The sequence below is a fragment of the Eurytemora carolleeae genome, unplaced genomic scaffold (assembly GCF_000591075.1).
Source record: "Eurytemora carolleeae unplaced genomic scaffold, Eaff_2.0 scaffold301, whole genome shotgun sequence".
NCBI lineage: Eukaryota > Metazoa > Arthropoda > Copepoda > Calanoida > Temoridae > Eurytemora > Eurytemora carolleeae.
Window position 1 is genome coordinate 176,990 of NW_019396211.1, and position 23,128 is coordinate 200,117.

The 23,128-nt window shown below is 31.2% G+C and overlaps 2 protein-coding genes across 3 annotated transcripts; both read left to right on the top strand.

Annotated features, from left to right (window-relative positions):
- The first annotated feature begins 6,492 nt into the window (after positions 1-6,492).
- Positions 6,493-18,298, top strand: LOC111698271 (uncharacterized). Its single transcript, XM_023468556.1, has 20 exons — positions 6,493-6,521; positions 6,637-6,672; positions 7,042-7,311; positions 7,593-7,664; positions 8,133-8,202; positions 8,273-8,335; positions 8,693-8,748; positions 8,802-8,867; positions 8,943-9,008; positions 9,076-9,211; positions 9,279-9,369; positions 9,841-9,898; positions 9,951-10,011; positions 10,201-10,294; positions 10,357-10,941; positions 11,003-12,989; positions 14,158-14,298; positions 15,259-15,293; positions 15,591-15,652; positions 17,634-18,298. The coding sequence occupies exons 4-20, from the start codon at positions 7,624-7,626 to the stop codon at positions 17,781-17,783; spliced, it is 3,762 nt and encodes a 1,253-aa protein (XP_023324324.1). The 5' UTR covers positions 6,493-6,521; positions 6,637-6,672; positions 7,042-7,311; positions 7,593-7,623; the 3' UTR covers positions 17,784-18,298.
- A 49-nt stretch (positions 18,299-18,347) lies between these two features.
- Positions 18,348-23,128, top strand: LOC111698272 (uncharacterized). Of its 2 annotated transcripts, none has more exons than XM_023468558.1 (7): positions 18,348-18,410; positions 19,060-19,117; positions 19,830-19,942; positions 20,343-20,405; positions 20,757-20,873; positions 21,494-21,584; positions 22,830-23,128. In XM_023468558.1, exons 1-7 carry the CDS (start codon positions 18,363-18,365, stop codon positions 23,111-23,113), a joined length of 774 nt encoding a protein of 257 aa, XP_023324326.1. In that variant the 5' UTR covers positions 18,348-18,362; the 3' UTR covers positions 23,114-23,128. The 2 variants fall into 2 exon arrangements, with proteins under 2 accessions (XP_023324326.1, XP_023324325.1); XM_023468557.1 differs by having other exon boundaries at positions 18,388-18,528.

Here is a 23,128-nt window from a genome sequence, read left to right on the forward strand (position 1 = left end):
TTATTATTAAAAAAAATTTCTGAATATCTTATTATTTACGTTTTTTTTATAGATATCTACAGGTAAATTGTGTATCCAGGGATCGAATTATATGAACTTGTACTGCTTACCCACCGGTTGAAATTTGTATAACCGCTTCAAATCCTTCCTTAACCTTTAACTTTGAATCGCTGGTTCAAACTAGAACCGGCAGTTAGTAGTTCAGTGACGAATATCAAATTAATGAATTTAGGTCCCAGATCTAAAAATATGGCAACCAAAAAAGTCCTAATTCTTTAAAGACACTTAAATAGTTGGAGAAATTTCTATGAGGGCGAAAAATTACATTTCTTGTTGCACTATGTTTATACTTGATATCGAATTCGAATTTAGCATCTAAAATATCCATGTTTAATTTTGACGTTTTTTATGCACTATTTTTATAAGGGGCAAATGTAGGCGGTTGGCTCAATTCTATTACCGGTCATGCATGTATTTATCAGATTTCTCATTTTAATCTCTGCTAGCGATTGATTGATAATTAAAAATGCAAACCAAAAGTAAATGCAAGCTAAAAAAGTTCCAAACCGTGATTTGGCCCAGATCTGACACTGAGTGTCAGGTTTTGGAACTATTGGAACATGTCGCGTTATTTCGAGACATTTAACAAATTTAAATGATTGACACTTTTCAAGCATTTACACAATTTGGTAACAACTAACAAGACAAGTTTTTCAAATACAGATTTAATATTATTCTTTTCTGAAATTTCAAAATAATAATTCTAATATTATTATATTTTTCTTACATTTAAATTGAACAGAGAAATATTTATTTAAAATGAAGGAAACCTTACATCATCTCGGTTTTTAAAAGTATAATGTTGAAACAAATTTTCGAGGATAAAAAACTTGTCAGTGATTTATGCTATTTTATAAATATGGAGATTATGGAATTGTCGTGTAAGTTGGTTTATGTTTCAAAACGCGTCCAAGATTCGAATTCATGGTATGTGCAAAGATGGAAAACCTTTTAAGTGTTTCGAAAATGGTATCCGGGGTTTTAATTGAAAATGAACAACCGATCAAAGTTTTTATTTTAGAGAAAAAAATTAGTTTTTTAGTTCTTGAGCTAAATAATATAATGGAAGAGGATTCTTTAATTGCTTTTTGCTTTTGACCGCGGCTCAGGAAGAGTTCCTGAAACTTTGATTATAACATTAGCAAGGTTTGGAGCTTTCTTAGCCCATGAAATGGAATATCATTTTTTACAACATGAAAATCGAGTTTGTCCTTTATTTCGTCATTATGATTTCATTATTACTTTTTGCTTCACAAGTATGTTTCCCTCGAATTTAATCCCAACTGTTTAAAAATCAGAAGATTACTGAATTATAACTAATTCAGATTTCCCTAAACATCTGCAGTGAAAATTAAAACCAGAAATCTACGGAAGAGGAAAACGACATTATAGCAATACTTAGCGTATTTGATGTTATTAGAAAACAAATAGTTTTATCATTAACTTAATAATTCAGTTTTTAATTTAAATGAATCTGTTTACACTGTACAATTTCTGTGTTATATGTTCATTGGACTATTTAAAGTAATAATAATCTGGAAGTTTTCATATACCTATTCCACAGGTGTTTGGTTACTGATGTATAGTTTTTATCAAACATTTAAAAGAATAACTTCAGATACCCTTTCCAATATATTTTGATGAAACTGAAAAGATTTTTTTTAATGGTTTGTTTAAATTGACAACTTTTCGTTTAAACTAATAAAATGTCCTGTGCTTTGGAAAATATGCATAAAGTTTGTATGATATTTTAAATATGCAAAAAAATACAAAATATTTAAAAACTGAAAATGATCGAGAAATATTTTTTTTTAAATTGTGCAAAACTTTCAGATTGATGGTGCTTCTGTAAAAAGGTTTAAAGGGTTTAATTTCTTTTTTTATAAGGAATATATCCTGGCTACCAGGATAATGTGGTTTGAACTTGCCAATGTTGTTTTTTAGTACAAATGCCCTGAAGAAACAAATTAATGATAAAACCAATAAAAAAACTTTATAAAAAAAGTGTTTTGTAATTACTTTTTATAATTTTTACAAAGCTGTCATTTTTTTTGAGAATAGGTTTGACAATACAAAGTTTGGAACAAGTTCAAAAATTACTCTTCTACATAAGAAGAATGAAAAAAATTTTATAAAAATAGATGATCGAATAAAATTACCAATTTTTGATAAGAAATAATCTTTAAATCTAAATTTTCTAGTTTATAGAAGAACTTTTGTTATTAGATATTTTGATTGCCTCCATTTTCCCGTGACAAACGAAATCTCCAATTAGAACAACTTTCGGTTTATGATTTCACCGTTTAGTGAAACTAATATAAACATAAACTTGAGACTTGAGAGACCATGTACAGGAAATTATGCGCATCTTTTCGAGCACACTCCATCGAGCTAGGGCTGGGCTAAGTTTCGTTAACGAAATGGAGGAATTCGAAAATTAGCGGAAGAGTACGTTAACGAATGGCAAAACTGTTAATTTTTAAATCGTTAACGAAACGGATTAGCCATTTTTGAAGAAAAAAATTCAACTGTTTAAAACGTTAACTAAAAAGCTAAAAAAGGTAAATATCGTTATTTTGTGATTAAAATTGCATAAATTTTTTACGCGTTTTGATGTTTTTAAATGTCGTCTTCTGTGTTTATAAACCGTTAACGAAATTTTTTCGCCGTTAACGCCGCTAATACTGTAATAAACCGTTAACGGCTGTGCTGTTAACGATTTTTAAACCGTTAACTAATATTTTTGTCGCTTTGCGACGTTAACGACTAGAGCAATATACGATCGGATTGTTGAAAATTTTCCGTTAAGCCCGTTGAAAAAATTGAGATAGTTAACTAACGGTAATTAAAAAAAAACGGAAAATGTCGTTAACGGAACGAACGTTCAATTCTCATCTTTAAAATTAAGGGCTAACTGAAATTTTAATTGTTTAACGGTTGGAACTAACCGTTAACGAAACGGCTACAAAAAGTTGGAACGTGCCCAGCCTTCATGCACACTCCTTCACAGTTTTGCACAATTCTCATTCATCATATCTTTCCTCACTGTAATTTTTAAAACGGGAATTTACAAACAAACAAAAATTTGATTAAAAATAAATTTTAGGATTAGAATTTGTGAGGGTGAAGTTGAAACCCGGAGAAGGTGAATGTAATGTAAAGAATTAAGCCTAAAACATATGTAAAAAGATAAAATATACAGAATGTGAAAAACAAGGATTATTGTCTCCAAGAATGGGTGAACTGAATGTATGCCCACTGTACGTACCTTGGGTTGCCAATTTGACAGTCTTTCCCATACAGAAGCCAGATTTTAGATTTCCAAAGAAATTAAGAGAAATCATCGAAACCTCAAGCTTTTCTTTTATTTAATTACTTTTCTTGTATGAAATTATTGAGCTTGCAACCATGGTTCAGACAAAATGTAATTCAAGAAAATCTGAAGTATAAAATCTAATTAGTTATTGGAAAGCCTGGTCTGAAGAATTATGTAGTATATCACCCAGTACCAGATGACAGGGAAGGAAGGTAAGGTTGTGGAAAGAGAACATGGATCTCACAAAAAACACCAGAAAGAGAAACATGATACTGAAAACCAACACCAGAAAGGGAAACATGAGAAGGATGAGAGGATATCTGAAAGAGAAGGGAGAGGAGAAAGAGATGAAAGAAATGGGATAGGCAGGTTNAAAAAAAAAAAAAAATCTCATTTATTTTTCTTAAAATGAAAAAGGAAAGTTTTCCCTGAAATAGGGTAAATAAATGACTTTTGGTTTTAAAACAAGTTATTTGGAAAAAAACCATCAAAAAGAGGAAAACTGTTAAACTTACTAATTTATAATTTTTTCCAAAATTTTTCCAAAATTATACCTCTGGGGATAGGAGAGAGGGAGGAGAGAAGAGGGGAAGAAAACAGAAATGAAAGAAGAAGAGAAAGAAGAAGTAGAAGAGATGAATATTATCAACAAGATAGAGAGGTAAACTAGAAGTAGAAGAGATGAATATTATCAACAAGATAAAGAGGTAAACTAGAAGTAGAAGAGATGAATATTATCAACAAGATAGAGAGGTAAACTAGAAGGAGAAGAGATGAATATTATCAACAAGATAAAGAGGTAAACTAGAAGTAGAAGAGATGAATATCATCAACAAGATAAAGAGGTAAACTAGAAGTAGAAGAGATGAATATTATCAACAAGATAGAGAGGTAAACTAGAAGTAGAAGAGATGAATATTACCAAAAAGATAAAGAGGTAAACTTTAAACTTGAAAGATTTTACGAAAATTTAAATTTAAAAGAAATTTTTTTTTAAAAGATTGAGCATTGTCAAAAATTAAATTTGTAAAAATTAAATTTTCTGAAAAAAATTTTCTTTGTAAAATTTAAACTATGTCAAGAAATCAAAATTTCATTGAAAAAAATGGAACTTTGTCAAAAAAAATGATCTTGCCAAAAAATTAATTAATCCAGAACAATCTTGCCTTTAACTTTTTTCTGTAAGTCACCCTGAGCTCTGTGTGACATCTGAAGGGTATAAATGTATTCTTAGCTCGGTTAGAAAAGGTACCGTTAGCTTGATTTCCAAAAATTATTATGTTTTTCGTCACACCAGGTTGACCCTATAATTTCTGACATTTTTTTGTCAGATTTTATGTAAATACAAAACTAGCAGAAACAAATATCTTTCTAAAAATCGAATTTATCGAAAAGAAAATCTTAGTATTTATTTATTTATAGATCATACAATTTATATAAGTATATTTTATATATGGATTAATGATCAACATGAGAAATCTTTATCTATAGATTAATGATTAACCCTATCCCCGCTGGGGTACTTGAAAACCAGGATACGCTGGGGGGGGGTCAATTTGACCCCCCCCTCTAAATCCCATGTTTTATGTCCAAATATGACAAATGATACATCATTAGAAAGCTCTTGTGCTCTACTTTTAGAATCTGCAAAAAAATTTGCAAATNTATTTATAGATTAATGATCAACATGAATATTCTTTATTTATAGATTAATGATCAACATGAATATTCTTTATTTATAGATTAATGATCAACATGAATATTCTTTATTTATAGATTAATGATCAACATGAATATTCTTTATTTATAGATTAATGATCAACATGAATATTCTTTATTTATAGATTAATGATCAACATGAATATTCTTTATTTATAGATTAATGATCAACATGAATATTCTTTATTTATAGATTAATGATCAACATGAATATTCTTTATTTATAGATTAATGATCACCATGAATATTCTGATGAAGATTATCAAAATTATCCAACAAGAAGAAATCAACGGTAATTAATTTTTAAAAATAAAGTAAATTAATTAATTAAAATTTGGCGAGATGAGAGAAAGTATTCAAGATACAATTAAGTAATTTGTCTTGGCCTCTTTTTTCTAATCCTTTTAATTCGTGGTTCATGTAATTTCTGATAATAGCTGAACTTTCATTACTATATACCATTGATTATATCAGGTAACAGGGTGTTCCCATGACTTCTAGAAATTGACAATGTCATTTAAACAGAATTTTTCAATGAAATTTGAAAATGAAATTTGAATGAAAAAAAATGTTAATTCAAGGAATAAATGAACAATTTTGTCAGTTTTTATGCCTGACCAATACTAAAGAACCAAGTATTATTTTGTGATTCAAGGCCCCAAACTTTTTTTTCAAATTAACAAAAACTTTTTGTTAAAATTTGTTAAGATTAATTAATATTGAAAGAAGCTAAGAATCCTGTTTTAGAGAGCTAGATCACTATGATGACTATGACTATCGTGGAAACGAATATAGAAAACCGAGGAAATCTCCTTCAACCTTTTTAAACAACTTTTTAAGTTTTAGTTGATTATTGGAAATGGCACCGATAGCATTGGAGTCAAACTCAAGATTATAACTTAAATGTTTGTAGTTTTTATAAAACTTCTAGTCTGAAAATTGTTTAATTCCGAAAACTTCTTGCATATTGTTTACGACGCAGAAATACACTTTAAAGACAAACCACAATTGAAAAAAATCAACTTTAAAAGAGAAAATGTTGGAAATCTCCAGCATCTTGATCAGACAAAGCTTTCATGGTTACCGTTGCAAATAACACATGCCATTCTATAATAGAGCCCTACTTAAAATAATGTCTAATGTCCCTTTCAAGGAACTGAGTAATAGCCACAAACTCTAATTAAAAATCCATATATCTTTTCAACCTGGCGGTGTGAACCTATTATATTTTAAACTCTGACTACTTGATCATAGCAGAGTTTATAGTTTGAAATATCAAAACAGGTCACAACATCGGGTTGCAACGATTTTGCGATTAGAAAATCAGGGTTTGTGGCCAGAACTCAGTTCCTTTGTACTTAAGTAATAAATTGGTTAGAAGTGGACTCTCTAGAAATGTTTACAGAAGTCGGAGTTTGCCAACAAGGTTTGCCAATTTTTTGCAATCGTTCAATTAAACATTGTGTTCCTTTCAATTCTTCTTCTTAGTGCAGAATTGGTTTTCTTATTTTGCAAAACATTGATAAATTATTTTTTTTTAGAGATATTCTTCCAGAGAGAGATTATTACCCACTCAGGTTGTTTTACAATATGTTCATCAAAATACAAGACAAAAAATTTTTTCAATTAAAAAATAAGAATGCTTTAATTTCGAAAAAAGTTTCTTTAGTTTTTTTGTTGGGGGTGGGGGGGGGGTGTGTGGTTTAAAGTCAAAATAATTTAAAGGCCAGAAACAATTAGCAATTGATAAGTTTAATGAATTTAAAAAGTTGTATAATATGTTCATAAAAAAACAAGACAAAAAAGTTAATGAATTAAGATAAGAATGCCTAAATTTTGTAAAAAGTTGTAATAGTTTATTTTTTCCGTTAAAAGGCCATATAAAGTTAAGACCTGAAATGCTTGATTTTATTAAAAGAATTAATAAGTTTAATGACTAATCTAAGTCGGGATCTATCCCCAACTCGAAGATATCCATTTGCACATCAAGACCATCGATACAACAACAACAGCAGGCATTTTGATGGAAGACGAGAAGTGTACAGTAGTTTGGGGGATTACAGGCATGACTATCCCCTGAATCCACGTGGTGGAAGAAGAAATGTGTACTCAAGTCTTGGGGATTACGGGAACACGTATACCGAATCTCAGAACCGGTTTTATCCTGGATACAGGAACAGTGGAAACTATCAAAGACACTCAGGATTAGATATAAGGTGAAAACATGATTGGTTTTTTTAATGAACTAATAATAACTTTTAAAAAAACTTTTTAAAAATGATAGTTTTTATTGATTTTTTCCAATATACTTTGAAACAACGATAATTACTTTTACTGATAGAACAATTACATTAATTGAACTAACGATTTTACTGACCACAAACGAAATGGATGGAATATGACCAATAATTTTGAGAACAAACAAAATCAATTTTTTTACTAACTCGCCAATCTCCTACTGCAGCATAAGTTAGACATATTAATCACATTTCCTTAGGGACAGTGGCTTTTCTAGACCTACAAGTGCGATGAGCAACTATAGTTTTCCAGAACTCTATCACTATAACAGGTACTAAAACAGATTAAAAAACTTAAAAAATATATGCTACAAACTATGTAACATTTTATACAATTATTGCATTTTAAATTGATAGAAAATTGTGATCAGATAATCCCACGCAAAAAAAAAAATAAACCCAAATTTTAATTCCGAGTTTACATCTACTATGTACATTTTATGTTAAATAATTTTGAAACGTCTCAAGATTACATACAAGATCAAATAACTCTATTGAGTTATTCCTTATAATTTGAAAAGAAAGTTTTTAAATTCCATCAGATAAATTTTCTTATTTAGCTGTATTTTCATAATCGAATTAAAATTTGTTATTGAAAACCTTATCTGCAAACATAACGTCGTAACATATAAAAAAATTGTAATACTTTTTAATATGTAATTACATCTAAAAATTACTATTTAAAAATAAAATCAGAGTTTAAATAAATATCTAGATTTTTTTTAAATTTTGTTTTTTAGATTGGCTCAGAATCCATACACTGAATTTGATAATTCTCTCTTCAATGATCTTTACTCTGATGAATTCATGGTGCAGTAATTATATAACATTTTGATTTCTCATAAACTATTTATACATTTTTATTCAACTTTATGATAAGGGTTATTCAAGCGAATCTCCAATGCTACCAGAATTTGGGGGAAATATGTTTGGATATAGACAGGTAAGGGCATCTACTTATAGATCTTTTACATAAAATATTTTAGTGTTTTTTTGGGCCTCACAAAAACCTTCTTTGCATTTTTGCAAATTTTGCATATTCATATTTTTGCATTGTCGCATATTTAAAAATTTATTTTCCACAAGTTTGCAAATTTACATTTTGTGCAAATTTTCTTAAATGCTTTAAAAATCATTTAACAAATTCAAAATTTTCAATGTTGCAAATATTTATAGGCCATGAATTTCTGAAAGCTGGGGAAAAAATGGAAGATCAATTGGGCTGCCCCAATGTCTGCAAATAGTTTTTTTCACCTCTTTACAAAAAGTCTCAATGTTTTAATGAACATTTCTTTTTTAGACACCTTTGAAGCCATGTCTAAAACGAAATTCTACTCCAAACCAGGACTATTTCAGGTTTTAATTTTGACTTAAAAGATTTAAATGGGAAAATGCTAATTTGTTTTTAGTTCCTCATTTAATAATTACCATCGAAATGAAACACCATCTGCATTTCTTCCATTCACATCCCTCAGGTACTTTTTTGTTATCCTTATTACCTTGTGATCTTATTGCACAGTTGGCATAAGCAAATTATACCATAATTGCAGTTCGGAAAGTCAAAATGGCTACTCCTCAAGACGCTCAGCTTCAACAAACAGAGCCACACCTACCAGGTGCAATGTAAACAATTAACATACAAAGTGAAAATTATGCTTATGAAAAATGTTTGTTGTTCACTAGGTTTAGGTCTGAGATATCCCGCTTTACAGAATCACTTTATGATCTAGCAAAACCACAAGCAATTCATCCAGTGATGACCTACCCTGATCTTTTACAAGGAACTGTTAAGGATCCAAATGAATACTTAAATCCCAAGGTAGCTTCTACTGATAGATTTATATTTATTTGAATGATAAAATCATGAAGTACTTATGTATTGGAAGGTTGCCATGAAGCCTGTTCAAAATCTTGATAGAATTAATCCCATCACAGGACTTCCATTTGTTGAGTTTGTGCCAGCATTAGAACTCACAGGTTAGTTTTGTTCACCTAATTAATGCAAAGTTAATTAGATTAAACTATATTGTTACAATTTTTAATCCTATTGTACCAAGGAAGAAATACCTAATCAAGACCAGTGATGGACAATAACTTGGTTTGATTTTTAAAAAAACTTTTTATTTATTATTATTTTTTGGGCCTTTAAAGGTTCCACAAAAGTCTAAAGGTTTTACAAATTTCAAAATTGCCAACAAGGACCAAAACAACCATTTTAAAATAATTTTATTTTTGTTAGCTTTTTCCTTATATTTTCTAGAATACAAATTTAGCATTGTTTAAAAAAAAGAAATTATTTTATGAAAAAGTTTTTTAATGTGAGAACCTGCATAAAATCTTAGTAGTTTAAAACCTTAAAAGTTTTAGGAGAACTAACTCAGAAGATTGTAGACTTTCGTAATCATTACATTTGTTTAAACTTTTCTGATGCTTTCCATACTGTTCTAGTAGCACAATCAAGTGGTATAATGCCAGACTGGACCCCTAGTCCTGATACCACTGCCAGGTAATTAAATTCTTTTAATTTAAAATGTAAAATAATGTAAAAACATATCTAGAAAAGTTGCAGCATTACTTGACCCTCAAGATACTTACTCTGATCTTGTCAACTCCTTTCAGGAATGATCAAGTCATAATACATATTTATAACTATTATTATAATATTTTAGAATAATATAATAACTATTGTTTTGGTTCGCAGTGCTATAATCTAGAAGGTTCAAGTATTTTAAAATTATATTTTGTCCTGAGCTTTACCTCTTTCATCTCTAAATAGTGTTTTTTTGTGGTTATGAATCATTTTCATAGAGGCACCACAACAATCAGCTAGTGATTGGACAATATGGGTTGGGAAATACACTCAACACTAACAAAGCAGTATTCCCAAAGGTTGCGCACTCAGGTACAAATTGATTTTAAATAAATTGACAAATACTATGTATTGATTTTTTAAATATTATGTAGAATATAGATCATCCTATCCATCATCCCACAGAAGAAGATCAAGAAATCCTCACGTAGCTGTGACTCCACAGCATTATCCAGAGAGACCATGGTCTGAGCCTATAAATACAATTCAATCTCACTACAGCTCTTATAGTCGTCCTTCTGTTACATATATGTATCCTGAACCTGTTATGAACCAACTTAGTTCAACAATAGACCCATTGACTTTAAATGCTTTGGGAGGATATCAGCATCAAGATCTTTTGTTTAATTATAATCAACAAGCTTTACTCAATAACCTCCAACAACAAAACTATCAAGATATTTATCAACAAAGCAGTTACAGTGGACAACAACAAAACTTGCAAGGCATGCAACCCCAAAACATTCAACCCGTCCATCCACAAAGTTTTACAGGGGTTTCTTCCCAAAATTATCAAGGAAACCAACAGCAAACCTTTCAAAATCCTCAAACACAAGGGTATATAGATCTTCAGCAGCCACAACATGGAACTCAACTCATAAACCAACATCTGGGATTTCAAAATCAAAACCTTCAGCAGTTTCTTAATCCTCAGTTTCACACCAATTCAAATGTTACAGGTACAAAGATTTAGTAAATTTAGTAGAAAAAACTTTAATATCTGTGCTTTGTATTTTTTAGGGTTACAGCAGTCTAACCAGGTAATGGGAGCTCAGTTTGTCAACCCTAACTTCACAAACAGTGTACCAGATCTCAGCAACCAATACCTTCAAGGAAGAAATTTTAGCAACAGTAATTTTCTTAATTCCAATGTTCCATTTCAAACTATTGAGGATACAATTAATAGCTTTAATGATCTGCCCAAGATGAGAAGTAGTATTTCACTTCAAAACCTTCACCAAGTTGAGTTGGCATCTTCTGATGAAGAGCTTGCCTATTATGACAGGAACAGATGCTCAAGTTTCATCAAGAACCCGACAAATTTGACTGAGATGCACTACCTTCAGTCTGAACTGTCTAGGAAGTATGAAGATTCTAAAGAAATTGAAACTCACATTCTTGGACATGTTCCCAGCATCTTGGAATCAGGAAGAATGGCGAGCACACGATCAGACATCGACCACAACCTGAAGAGGATTAGTTTGTCATATGAGAGAAGGTGTAAGCTAAGACAGGATTTAAGAACTAAATTGAACTTACCAAATCTTGTTCCATCTATGACTTTTGATAGATTTCACAATCTTGTTCCAGCAAATGAGCCTCCTCGATACACTGAAAATTCTGAGAAAAAAGGGCCCAATATTATCAAATTGGACAATATGCATATTGAGGTAAGTAATGAAATCATGGCAATGATTTATTACAGAGCACTGAAGGGCAAGTTTGAGCAAAGTAATGAAAGGGAAACACCCCTGAGGAAAAGTAAGTCGTTTCCAAGTGCAAAAGAAACTCCAAAGATAAAAGAACAAAGAAAACAAGATCAATCAAAGCAACTTAAGGACTTGAGCCTAATAACAACAAGTGATTATGAGGACTCGTTTTTAGACTCTGGAAGTGAAACTGACCTTTCAACACTTGAAATAGGTATGACACGGGAAATGAGAATTCGAAGTCTGAAACGTTATAGTCCTAGACATCATAATACTATGCTACCTGTTCTTGAAACTGAAAATGAAAATACTCCAGATGTTGAGATTAAGCATACTAAAGCAAAAAAGCGGACAGATCAAAGTGAAAATTCAATTTTACAGTTTGATGATATTAATGAGCCTGTTCCTCCTCCAGCTCCTGAAATAAGGATCCAAAAAATAGCAAACGTTCATAAAATTGAAACAACAATTCCAGATATCCTAAAGAGTCAAAAGCTGGAATCAAAGCTAAATAATTTTGTGGTTGGCTATGATAAAATCAAACAGAGTGAGGAGTTAAAAAGGAAAAAGATGGCATTAAATGATGAAATAGAATTAGAGAAAAGAATTGATAAAAGAGCTGGTTTGGAGAAAGTAATCAAAGAAAAAGCTCATTTGGTTTTAAAAGAGGACCAGAAATTAGAGCAGCAAAGGAAAACTGAAATTACAAAAAGAAAAGTGAACCTTCCACGTCAAGAAACAACAGAAGTTTTAAAAGATAAAAATGATGAATTAAAGAGAAATTTAATTCAGTTGGAAAGTAAGCTTGAGATTATCAGAGACAAAAAGATGGATAATATTGAAGATCATTTTACAGAAATAAAAAGATCTGCTTCTTCTGAGATCCACAAGAAGTTATCAAGTGATGCTATTAATGTTAGAGAAATATTAAAGTCAAGGAAATGTGTCCAACAACTTGACCCCTCTACCTCTCCTAAGTTTGAGGAACATGTAACTAATCCTTACACTGAATCCACCTTGCAGGACCAAATAGAGGCTGCGAGACATCAGCTAGATATTATTAAGATGGAAGAGTTAGAACACAAACTTATTCATGAATCTCATGATCCTTGGATAAATACACCTGAAAAAGAATTCAGAGAAAAAGATTCCCAGAAAGACAAGTTTCTTATATTACCTCCCGCTAAACAAACCACAATGCTGGACCCAAAACTAAAAAGAAATAACAATTTAAACATCAGCGACACTGCCAGAAAACATCTTGGCATTAAGGATAAAAACCCAGATGTGATTAAGAGGTATACTTTCACCACTTTATGAAAACCACACCTATAGTATTCTAAAGTTTCTTCTCTAAGTTGTCATTATATAGTTCTTTCTTAAAAAGAATGTAAGCTTAATTTTAAATGACCCTAAATGCAACAAGGAGAATTTCCTATTCACAACGGTACCCATGATCAAAGATTAATTGAAATGCATATTTTTGTATATGAAAACTAATTATTTTCATTTGCAAAACTGACAATTGTACATTTCATGCTTTAAAAAAATAGAACATTGTTTTCCAAGTTATTGATCAGATTAAGGTTGCAAGGTACCATTTAATGTTTACGGCATGCCCCACTTTTAATGGAAGGCCGCTAAACTTAAAATCCCTGCTTAAACTTCTAAATTAAGAAATTAAATATACTAGAATTTCAAGGCGCTTCGCGCCCTTCTTTTTAGGCTTTTAGGGCGCTTCGCGCCCATCTTCTATTTAAATGTAAACGATTTTTTTTGTTTACATTTTAAAACCAAGAAAAAAAAAATTTGCGGATTTAAAATTTAAATTTAAATTTTTTACAAAATTAAAAACCTTTATAACACATTTTTTTTATCATTCATAAACCTTCCCTGGGATAACGCGAGGTGTCACAAAAATTTGGACCCAATCGGTTCAGCCGTTTTGACGTTTATTGGATACAAACAAACAGACAGACAAGCCAAATTTATATATACTAGCCTTAGAGGGCGCTTCGCGCCCATCTTCTAAATTAATTGTGAACATGTTCTCTTTGTGTACATAGTAAAACAAAACAAAAATAATTCGCGGATTTTCACAAAAAATTTCGTGGATTTTCAAAATTTTCAAAAATTTAATGAAGATCGAATTTTGATGGAGACAAATATTTAATGTTTCAATCATTCATAAACCTTCCCTGGGGTCCCTAGATGTCCCACAAAAAATTTGGGCCCGATCGGTTCAGCCGTTTTGACGTTTATTGGATACAAACAGACAGACAGACAGACAAGCCAAATTTATATATAGATAGATGAAATCGAGAAATATCCCTGGCACAAATGAAACTCTTGAACTCTGAATTAAAGAATGAGGTTTCCAAAGTCCTTGGTTTAATTGTCATCAAGGGAAAAATAAGCGTTAAAGTCACATGGTTAAGGCCTATGATTCTTATTTTTTCTATTTAGTCAAAATTCAGATGATGAGCCCCAAAGAACAAGAATTAATTCAATCTTCCAGACAATAAAATCCTCTCCACTTTACGCAGCAGACGTAGATCAAACTAAAACAAAGCTCTACGCAGCAGATACAGACCCAATTAAACCAAAGTAGGATTTCACATTTGGAGACTTTATACAGAGAACCAGAAAACTCTGAAATATTAAGACTACTTTTATACTTAAGTTTTTAATGTAAATAGTCCAATAACCATGAGATTATAAAGTAATTGTGCAGTGTAAACAGATCCATTTTTATAAGTTATCAATAAAACTATTTGCTTTGTAACAACATTAAATACACTTAATTATTACTTGAATTCCACAGTTCTCTGATTCTCATTGTATTATGGTGCTTCAATTCTTATTTGAATGGGTCCATTTCCATTATCAACAGTTTCAATAAAATCAGTTCTTTTTCTATGCCAAACATTGCTGAAAATGAAACATGTTTTTTCTATGCAAAACATTGCTGGAAATGAAACATGAGTTTTCTATATGGAACATGAGTTTTCTATTCCAAACATTGCTGGAAATGGAACATGAGTTTTCTATTCCAAACATTGCTGGAAATGGAACATGAGTTTTCAACTGAGATAATCAAAATTCTGAAACTACAATTAATATGGGTCTATTACTATTATATTATTATGGGTCTATAGTACTATTATATTTGCATCCTGCAGTATAAAAGCATGGAATCTGTATTACAGAAGAATGCAATCTGAAGTACAGAAGAATGCAATCTACAGTACAGAAGAATGCATCCTGCAGTACAGAAGAATGAAATCTACAGTACAAAAGAATGCAATCCGCAGTACAAAAGAATTCAATCTGCAGTACAAAAGAATGCATCCCAAATTTGAAGAATGAATTCTGCATTACTGAAAAATGCATCCTGCAGTACTGAAGAATGCATCCTGCAGTACTAAAGAATGCATCCTGTAGTACTAAAGAATGAATCCTGTAGTACTAAAGAATGAATCCTTAAACAGTAATGAAAATTGAAGAAAACATTCTAACGTTAATTTATCTATTCATAATTTTGAAAACATGTAATCTATTATCTAGGAAAATGGAAACACTGATGAAGAATGGACCAGAGAGTAATGAAATTATAAACTAAATAATCTTTTTATTTAATTTTTATCTTAAAGCGAGTTTATCATTTAGGGTTCCATCCTAGAAATTCCAATAACTTGTTGACCGTTTAAAAATTGATATTTCGCATTTATAATAATTTATTCTTATGGACTATACAAAACAAGCGTGCTCGATGCTGAAGAATAAAAAGATTTGTGAATGGCATGAATGAAGGAAGTTCTATGTAAATATTGTGTAAATGTATAAATGTAAGAATAACTGATAATTTTTGATGCTGGGTCTCATTACCCTCTGCCAAGATTGTCTGGAGCAACCTGGAGAAAAACCAGAAGATTTGCTGACTCAAGCAGATCTTCTCCAGGTATCTTCTAGATATACTAGATAAACAGGAGGATAGATGGATAAAATACCAGATATACAGGAGGATAGATGGATAGAATACTAGATATACAGGAGGATAGATGGATAGAATACCAGATATACAGGAGGATAGATGGATAGAATACCAGATATACAGGAGGATAGATGGATAGAATACCAGATATACAGGAGGATAGATGGATAGAATATCAGATATACAGGAGGATATATGGATATAATACCAGATATACAGAGGATAGATGGATAAAATACTAGATATACAGGGGAATAGATAAGTAGAATACGAGATATACAGGAGGACAGGTGAATATAATACCAGATATACAGGAGGACAGATGAATATAATACCAGATATAAAGGAGGATAGATGGATATAATACCAGATATACAGAAGGATCGATGGATAGAATACTAGACATACAGGAGGATAGATGGATAAAATACCAGATATACAGGAGGATAGATGGATAGAATACCAGATATACAGGAGGGTAGATGGATATAATACTAGATATACAGGAGGATAGATGGATAGAATACCAGATATACAGGAGAATAGATGGATAGAATATCAGATATACAGGAGGGTGGATGGATAGAATACCAGATATACAGGTGGACAGATGGATAAAATACCAGATATACAGGAGGATAGATGGATAAATACCAGATATACAGGAGGATAGGTGGATAAAATACCAGATATACAGGAGGACAGGTGAATATAATACCAGATATACAGGAGGACAGGTGTATAGAATACCAGATATAAAGGAGGATAGATGGATTTAATACCAGATATACAGGAGGATAGATGGATAGAATACCAGATATACAGGAGGATAGATGGATATAATACCAGATATACAGGAGGATAGATGGATATAATACTAGATATACAGGAGGGTAGATGGATATAATACCAGATATACAGGAGGATAGATGGATAAAATACCAGATAAACAGGAGGATAGAAGGATTTAATACCAGATATACAGGGTGTCCCAAAAAACATGGGAATTCAGTGACGAATTGGATATCGTCTTTGTTATGAATTAGCATTGTAATACCTAATTTCAAAAGCCATAATATTATTATGTCTGCTAGAGTTTATTTTATGAAAACGGTAAATGGCTGTAAAGATGAGTTTATAATGTCTCCGCAAGATGAACAGTGAAGACGGACAAGTTTACTCTGTTTGTATACTGCAATTTTCTTGTTTTACTAAGTACAACCGTATGGAGTCAAAACATAAAAAAACAAAATGTGAACATAGCAGACGAAACTCTTATAGATTACAGGTTTCTCAGTAGGTATCACAATACTAAATCAAAGAATTATTTAAAAAGACGATATCGAATTCGTCACTGATTTCCCATGTTTATTGGGACACCCTGTATAATGTAATGAGATATATGTATAAGTAGATTACGATATATACACCTTACATGTATACAGTATACAGAAGTATAGATTGATAATGGATCAGCAGATATATACTAACTATAGATCACAGATTCATTTGTACTTTATAAAGGGACTGTATGCCTAATTTCAAGTGACTCTTTAACAAAAAAGAGTGGTATATCCGATTCGCAACGGTACCTTAAAAGCTTTGTCCTATCAATTAGAGTTGTGGTTTCTCTACACAAGTGATATTTGCGCATTTCTTGATTCAGAGAAACATTGGAAAAATTATCAGAATTACACTTTCAAGTCAGAAAAAAAACTTTTAAAAAGGAGACTAAATTGGAAGTTATCAAGTTTTAGCTTGAAAAACAAAAATATGTTCGTAATTTTGGCTAAGATATAGATTTCGAAAAGGAACCTTTTATTTTATGTCTAACATTTATGTCTCTTAAAACATTTTATTTTTATTTTTTCAAAAAAGTAAAGAGTAGTCTGTGTACATGTGTAACGGATAAGGTGTAAAAGCCATATTTGAGAATAGTATTTTTCAGGATGAGAAGACGAAGATAGAAGAGGATAAGCAGAATAAGATGATAAATGTTTTAGCAGAAACCAAACCAAATATTAAACCAATCCGACCAAACACTCTGGACCTGACTGATCTAGACGAATCCTCAGTCATTTTTCTGAAAGATGATTAGTATTTAAAGGGACTGTAAACGTAATTTCAAATAACCCTCTCTTACAGAGTGCTTTTCCTACACATTGACTAAATTTATACTACAGATTCAATGGAGAAATTATCAGAATTAAACACTTTTCAATCTACATTTGTTGTGATATTAATGTTGCAAGGGTATGAGCAAGTCTCTTTTTTATTGGAGGGTCTTTTAAAATCAAAATCACAGTCCCCGAACGTTTCTTATACCATAACAGTCATAACCAGCATGTAAAGTGGAAATAAGGTTGTTTTGAATTTTGATAGTTTAGATGTTTGTTTTTCAAATAAGAAATGATAATTAAGGAGCCTATATTCAAATAAAGATTAGATTATGTTTCCCGGTGCTCCACTCCAAGTTTTGAAAATGCCGGGACTAGGTTTATTTTGTGTTTGTGAATTCCAGAATTTTCATTCAAAATTATGTTTACATAATTTTTTTACTTAGATCAAAGACTACCTTTAATTTGTCATGCTACTTTCATGTTTCGTGAGACATACTGTACACTGTGCTGTGTACACTGTGTACACTGTACTGTAGATGTATATATGTATTTGTTAGATGGTCTTGCACAGATGTTCACCAGTATCAAAAAATAAATATCTAAACGTACGTGATTTACATATGATTTTAGACCCATGTTTTAGACGAACAATTACAAGTTGTCAGTGATAAAATGTTAGTTAAAACATTCTTTATCTTGGCTTTTCTAATAACTCATGGAACGGTAAATATAAAAATTGTACATTCATTTAAATATTAAAAGATACGTGATTTTAATTCTGGAATAAAGGGTGCAGTGCAATTTCCCTATCGTGGAATACAATACTGTACATTACAATATATGTTGTAAAAATTCATTCATACATGAGAGGCTGAGGAGGCAATTTATGATATTTTATGTATGTAATAAATACATCTATTTTTAAAAGCACTAATATACATTAAATGTTTTAAAGCAATTGCAAATCATTAAATGAAAAAGTTTACAAAATGAATTAATGAATGTATTGATATTTCATGACTAGGGGGGTTTGTTTTAGCTGGTTCAAACAATTGAAGAAAATGTGAATAAAAGATGTAATAAACTTAAATGTTAAATGAATAGCATATTGTGTTAATGAATTGCATATTTTGTTAAATGAATAGCATATTTTGTTAAATGAATAGCATATTTTGTTAAATGAATAGCATAAGTTCCTAACCTTAAAATATAGGATTTAAAAACTTGATTCCTTATCATAGCAATCTATTATAGAGTGGATTAACTCAACCCGGATGGATTCAGTTTCAACAATTATTCTGGAAAACTCTTGGTAATCTTTATCTATCTCTCGCACAGGGTGTCCCACGAAACATGACAGTTGGTAAATGTTTAGAATATCATCTTCCATAATATATTAAGTTGATTGATACCAAAGACAATAATAAAAATATTATATAGGAGTCATATTATAAAGTATTAGTAAACTTGATTTCAAAGTAAAATATATTTGAGGAAAAGATTTTTTAACGAAATAAACTAAAAAACCTTTAATATCTAATACAGTTTATGAGGACGACATTCAAAACTATTTATCAACTGTCATGTTTCGTGAGACACCCTGTATATACTTTACTTGTTTGTCAGGTGTTTGTATCCAAAAAACATCTAAACAGTTGAACTGATCTGGCCCACAATTTTATGTATTAAATCACATGACCCCAGAGAAGGTCGATGGAAGTATGGATAATGAAAGATGAAAAGTTTTGCCTGGAAAAAATGTCGAAATTTATTTTATTTGAAAATGCGCAAAAGAGAAATCTGCGAAATAATACCAATGAAAAATTGCTACTTAATTGAAGTGCAACAGTTTGCAGCCTAATTTGCTACTAGACAAGGGCCGTGAGCAAACCTAGTATATATCTCGTCTGTTTAGATGTCTGCATTATTGTATGTTTGTGTCTAAGAATCGTCAACACACGGCCCAAAGAAAGTTTTTGGCACGCCTAGAGTTAGAAGAATTGCACCATTCTTGACATATTTAGACAGTGAGTTTTCGTCCGAGCTAATCCATGCTTGGATAGAGCTGCTAGCAAGCTGGCTGATGGATCAAAACTGTAAACTAGCAAACCAGGCTAAACAACTAGCAAGTGCAGAGGTAAACTAACTTTTATTTAATGTGAACTTTATCTTTCATGCGCAGATTATGCAAAGTTTCATTATAACAGCGTTAGAAGATAACCATTCTACTATAAATATTGAATGAACTTATCTTTGCGAATAAAGGAATATTTATAGAATAACTTTTTAAAGTAAACTGATTTATTTTTTCTTCTTTTTCATTTAGGAAAAACACTTTTTTTAAAGACAATTGTGGCCAAAGGTTTCATATTACTACCTCTTCTTCTTTCATGTTGGCCACTTATGTCTTCAAGTCTTTTATTGTAAAAGAGTAAAATAAGACTTAAAAGTTTTACAAAAACTGGACTTTTTATGAAAAAAGACGGATCACTTTGAAAAATGTTGACTATCCCTAAACAAAGATTTTGTGATTGAAGGAATTTGGAAGTTCTCAAGAGTATGCCGAAGCCATGTTTATCTCTCTATATGGTGACCCTGAGGTGAGTTTAAAAATTGAAAAACTTTATTTAGTTGAAAATATATATGTTTCTGGTTTCATCCTTAAACTTTAATTGTGTAGATAGTATACTAATTTTAACAAAGAGTGTAAACGGTTTCAAGTTTCGATTTATATTTTGTTTTTATTTATTTTTAATGGTTTTATTGTACAGAAAATATTATTTAAACAATTTTGAGTAACCTCAAACGTCAGATGAAAAAAAAATTTAGTTTTACTTTCAGTAAGTTTTATTTTATTTAAACAGAAAAATTAACATCAGTCGCCATTTTAAAACACTTCCATTCGTTATTCTGTTTTCATAATTTATTTATTTACTGCATTAATTGTTCAGGAAGAAGAACAGAGAATAGTTCGGAGAGAGTCCAAAGAAAAGAGCAAAGTTGGATTGCTTGGAGTCATCTGGGAGTTTATACAGATGGAGTACTTTTTGTACTTCTACAGATATAAGGTGGGGGTTGGATTTTTCTTCATTATGGTTTCTAGTCTACTGCTTGCAAATCCCCCAATCTTTACCCAAATATTTGATTTTAGGGCCATATATCTTCTATTTTTATGGTTTAATTAGTGGCTTCTTGGCCCTTCTTAGCTGCAGTACTCACAACTAGAGCCTTCGACTGGCAAATCTTTCCATCTTAAAAAATAATTCTAGGTTTAATTTTTCTAGCCACTGTGGCCAGTAAATTCAATGCCTGGAGCTTGTTTTGAGTTTTTTAAGGATTTTGTCCTTGCAGGAGTTACTCCTTCAGGAGTTTCTCCTTCAGGAGTTTCTCCTTCGGGAGTTTCTCCTTCAGGAGTTTCTCCTTCAGGGGTTTCTCCTTCAGGAGTTTCTCCTTCAGGAGTTTCTCCTTCGGGAGTTTCTCCTTCAGGGGTTTCTCCTTCAGGAGTTTCTCCTTCAGTAGTTACTCCTTAAGGAGTTTCTCCTTTGGGAGTTTTTTTAGGAGTTTCTCTTTCAGGTGTTTTTCTTTCAAGAATTTCTCCTTAAGGAGGTAATCTCCATCGGAAGTTTGCACTTCAGGAGTTTGTCTTTTAGAAGTGTTTTTAGCATTTTTTTCCTTGTTTTTTTCTCAGGATGGTTTGCGTAAAAAGCGTAATGTTTCTGCTTCAGTTGCTGGTCTCATTTCAACAACAGACTTCCAACTTGCTCAGTCAATTCATATTGGTAAGAGACATAATCAGGACTATAAGAGTCTTTTTCTTGACCTTGTGTGGTTCACTGATAAAAGTACACCTTTTTTTCTGAAAAATATCTCATCAGAGGCAGAATTTAAAGATTTTTTAAAAATTTAAGCCGCGGCTCAATGATGGGTTGCTCCACATAAATAGTATTTCATGTTTCAAGATTCAAGCCGGTGCACAATTGAAACCTGAGTAGAGAAAAATTAGGCCAATTCAGATAATCATTATAGCATCTTCTATTGAGTTTTAGTAGTAACAAAATTCAATTTAGCTACGGCAATATCTAGAAGACTCTGAAATAGGAAGACGACTTTTAGAATCAACTAATGACTTAAAAAAGTCCGATGAGCATGGAATAAAGCAATTGTGCAGTGTAAACATACCCATTTCACTTAATTAGGGATTTAACAAGTGTCAATTAAAACTTGAATTTATGTAATACTAGGCTTTTATGGCGCTCTGCGCCCATCTATTTAAATTGTGAACATAAAAAAATTTCATAATTTTTTTGAAATTTGATGACAATCGAATTTTGTTGGAGGCAATTTTTTGAAATTTTGATCATTCAAAAACCTTCCCTTGGGCCACATGATGTCCCACACAAAATTTGGGCCTGATCGGTTCAGCTGTTTTGACGTAATTATTGGAAACAAACGGACAGACGACAGATAGACAGACAAGCAAAGTATGTATGTAGATGATGTATTCATCTTTCACATTTTTTGCCGTCTATAATTCTCAAAAAAAACTCATTTAATTTTGCTGAAGCTTTCTTTAATGTCTTTTGTCGATTTTGTTTACTTTTTTATTCGCTGAAAAATGTCAAACTTTAGAAATCAATTCGAAATTTATTCTTATGATCTCCTGAGAAAAACCAATCTTCTTAACATTACTAACATTGTTAAGATTGCCGATTTTAAAAATGTGTCTTTTTATCACCAAATAAATTAACGATTTCTGATAAATAAATAACTCTTATTCAATGCGAAACCTGTGATTTTTTTGTTAGTTTTTCTGTGTGTCGCCTAGAACCTAATAACAATTTATAAAATAAAAATATTTATAAAAAATAAACTACTTGCTTTGTAACAAAATCAAATACACTTAAGTAATTGCTATAAAGTCGTTATCCTATGTAATCACTGTAAAAGAGCTCACTAATTATTTGGAAGATTCTTTCTTGGTTTCTTTCAAAAATCTCTGTCAGCATTTTGATTTTATTTTTCAGATACCAAAGGTAATGAGGATACCATAGGCTATGATGATGTTCTAGCCGATGAGGAGGAGCCACGCTATGATGCATATTTAGCGGATATTGCATATTTTTTCCCAGTTATAGATTTCACCTTTCCCTTTGATGGATCCTTCCACTTCCTGCAGACACAGTATAGTGTTTATGATCTGTGGTACCGCCACGCCAACACAACCAACCAGCAGGCAGAACCGGTTCAAGCCCCGCCACCTGTTAATGACAACAATACCAATAGAAGAAGACGACCCTTTTATGTCTGATCTCAATTTATTAAA

What these genes read in the sequence shown, in the direction of transcription:
- LOC111698271 (XM_023468556.1), top strand. Translation starts at nt 7,624, where the DNA reads ATGAGCAACTATAGTTTTCCAGAACTCTATCACTATAACAG. An exon ending in TTTACTCTGATGAATTCATG is followed by an intron (nt 8,203 to 8,272) that starts GTGCAGTAATTA and finishes CTTTATGATAAG; the next exon opens with GGTTATTCAAGCGAATCTCC. An exon ending in CTCAAGCAGATCTTCTCCAG is followed by an intron (nt 15,653 to 17,633) that starts GTATCTTCTAGA and finishes AGTATTTTTCAG; the next exon opens with GATGAGAAGACGAAGATAGA.
- LOC111698272 (XM_023468557.1), top strand. Translation starts at nt 18,478, where the DNA reads ATGTTAGTTAAAACATTCTTTATCTTGGCTTTTCTAATAACTCATGGA. An exon ending in CTCTATATGGTGACCCTGAG is followed by an intron (nt 20,406 to 20,756) that starts GTGAGTTTAAAA and finishes TTAATTGTTCAG; the next exon opens with GAAGAAGAACAGAGAATAGT. An exon ending in TGTACTTCTACAGATATAAG is followed by an intron (nt 20,874 to 21,493) that starts GTGGGGGTTGGA and finishes TTTTTTTCTCAG; the next exon opens with GATGGTTTGCGTAAAAAGCG.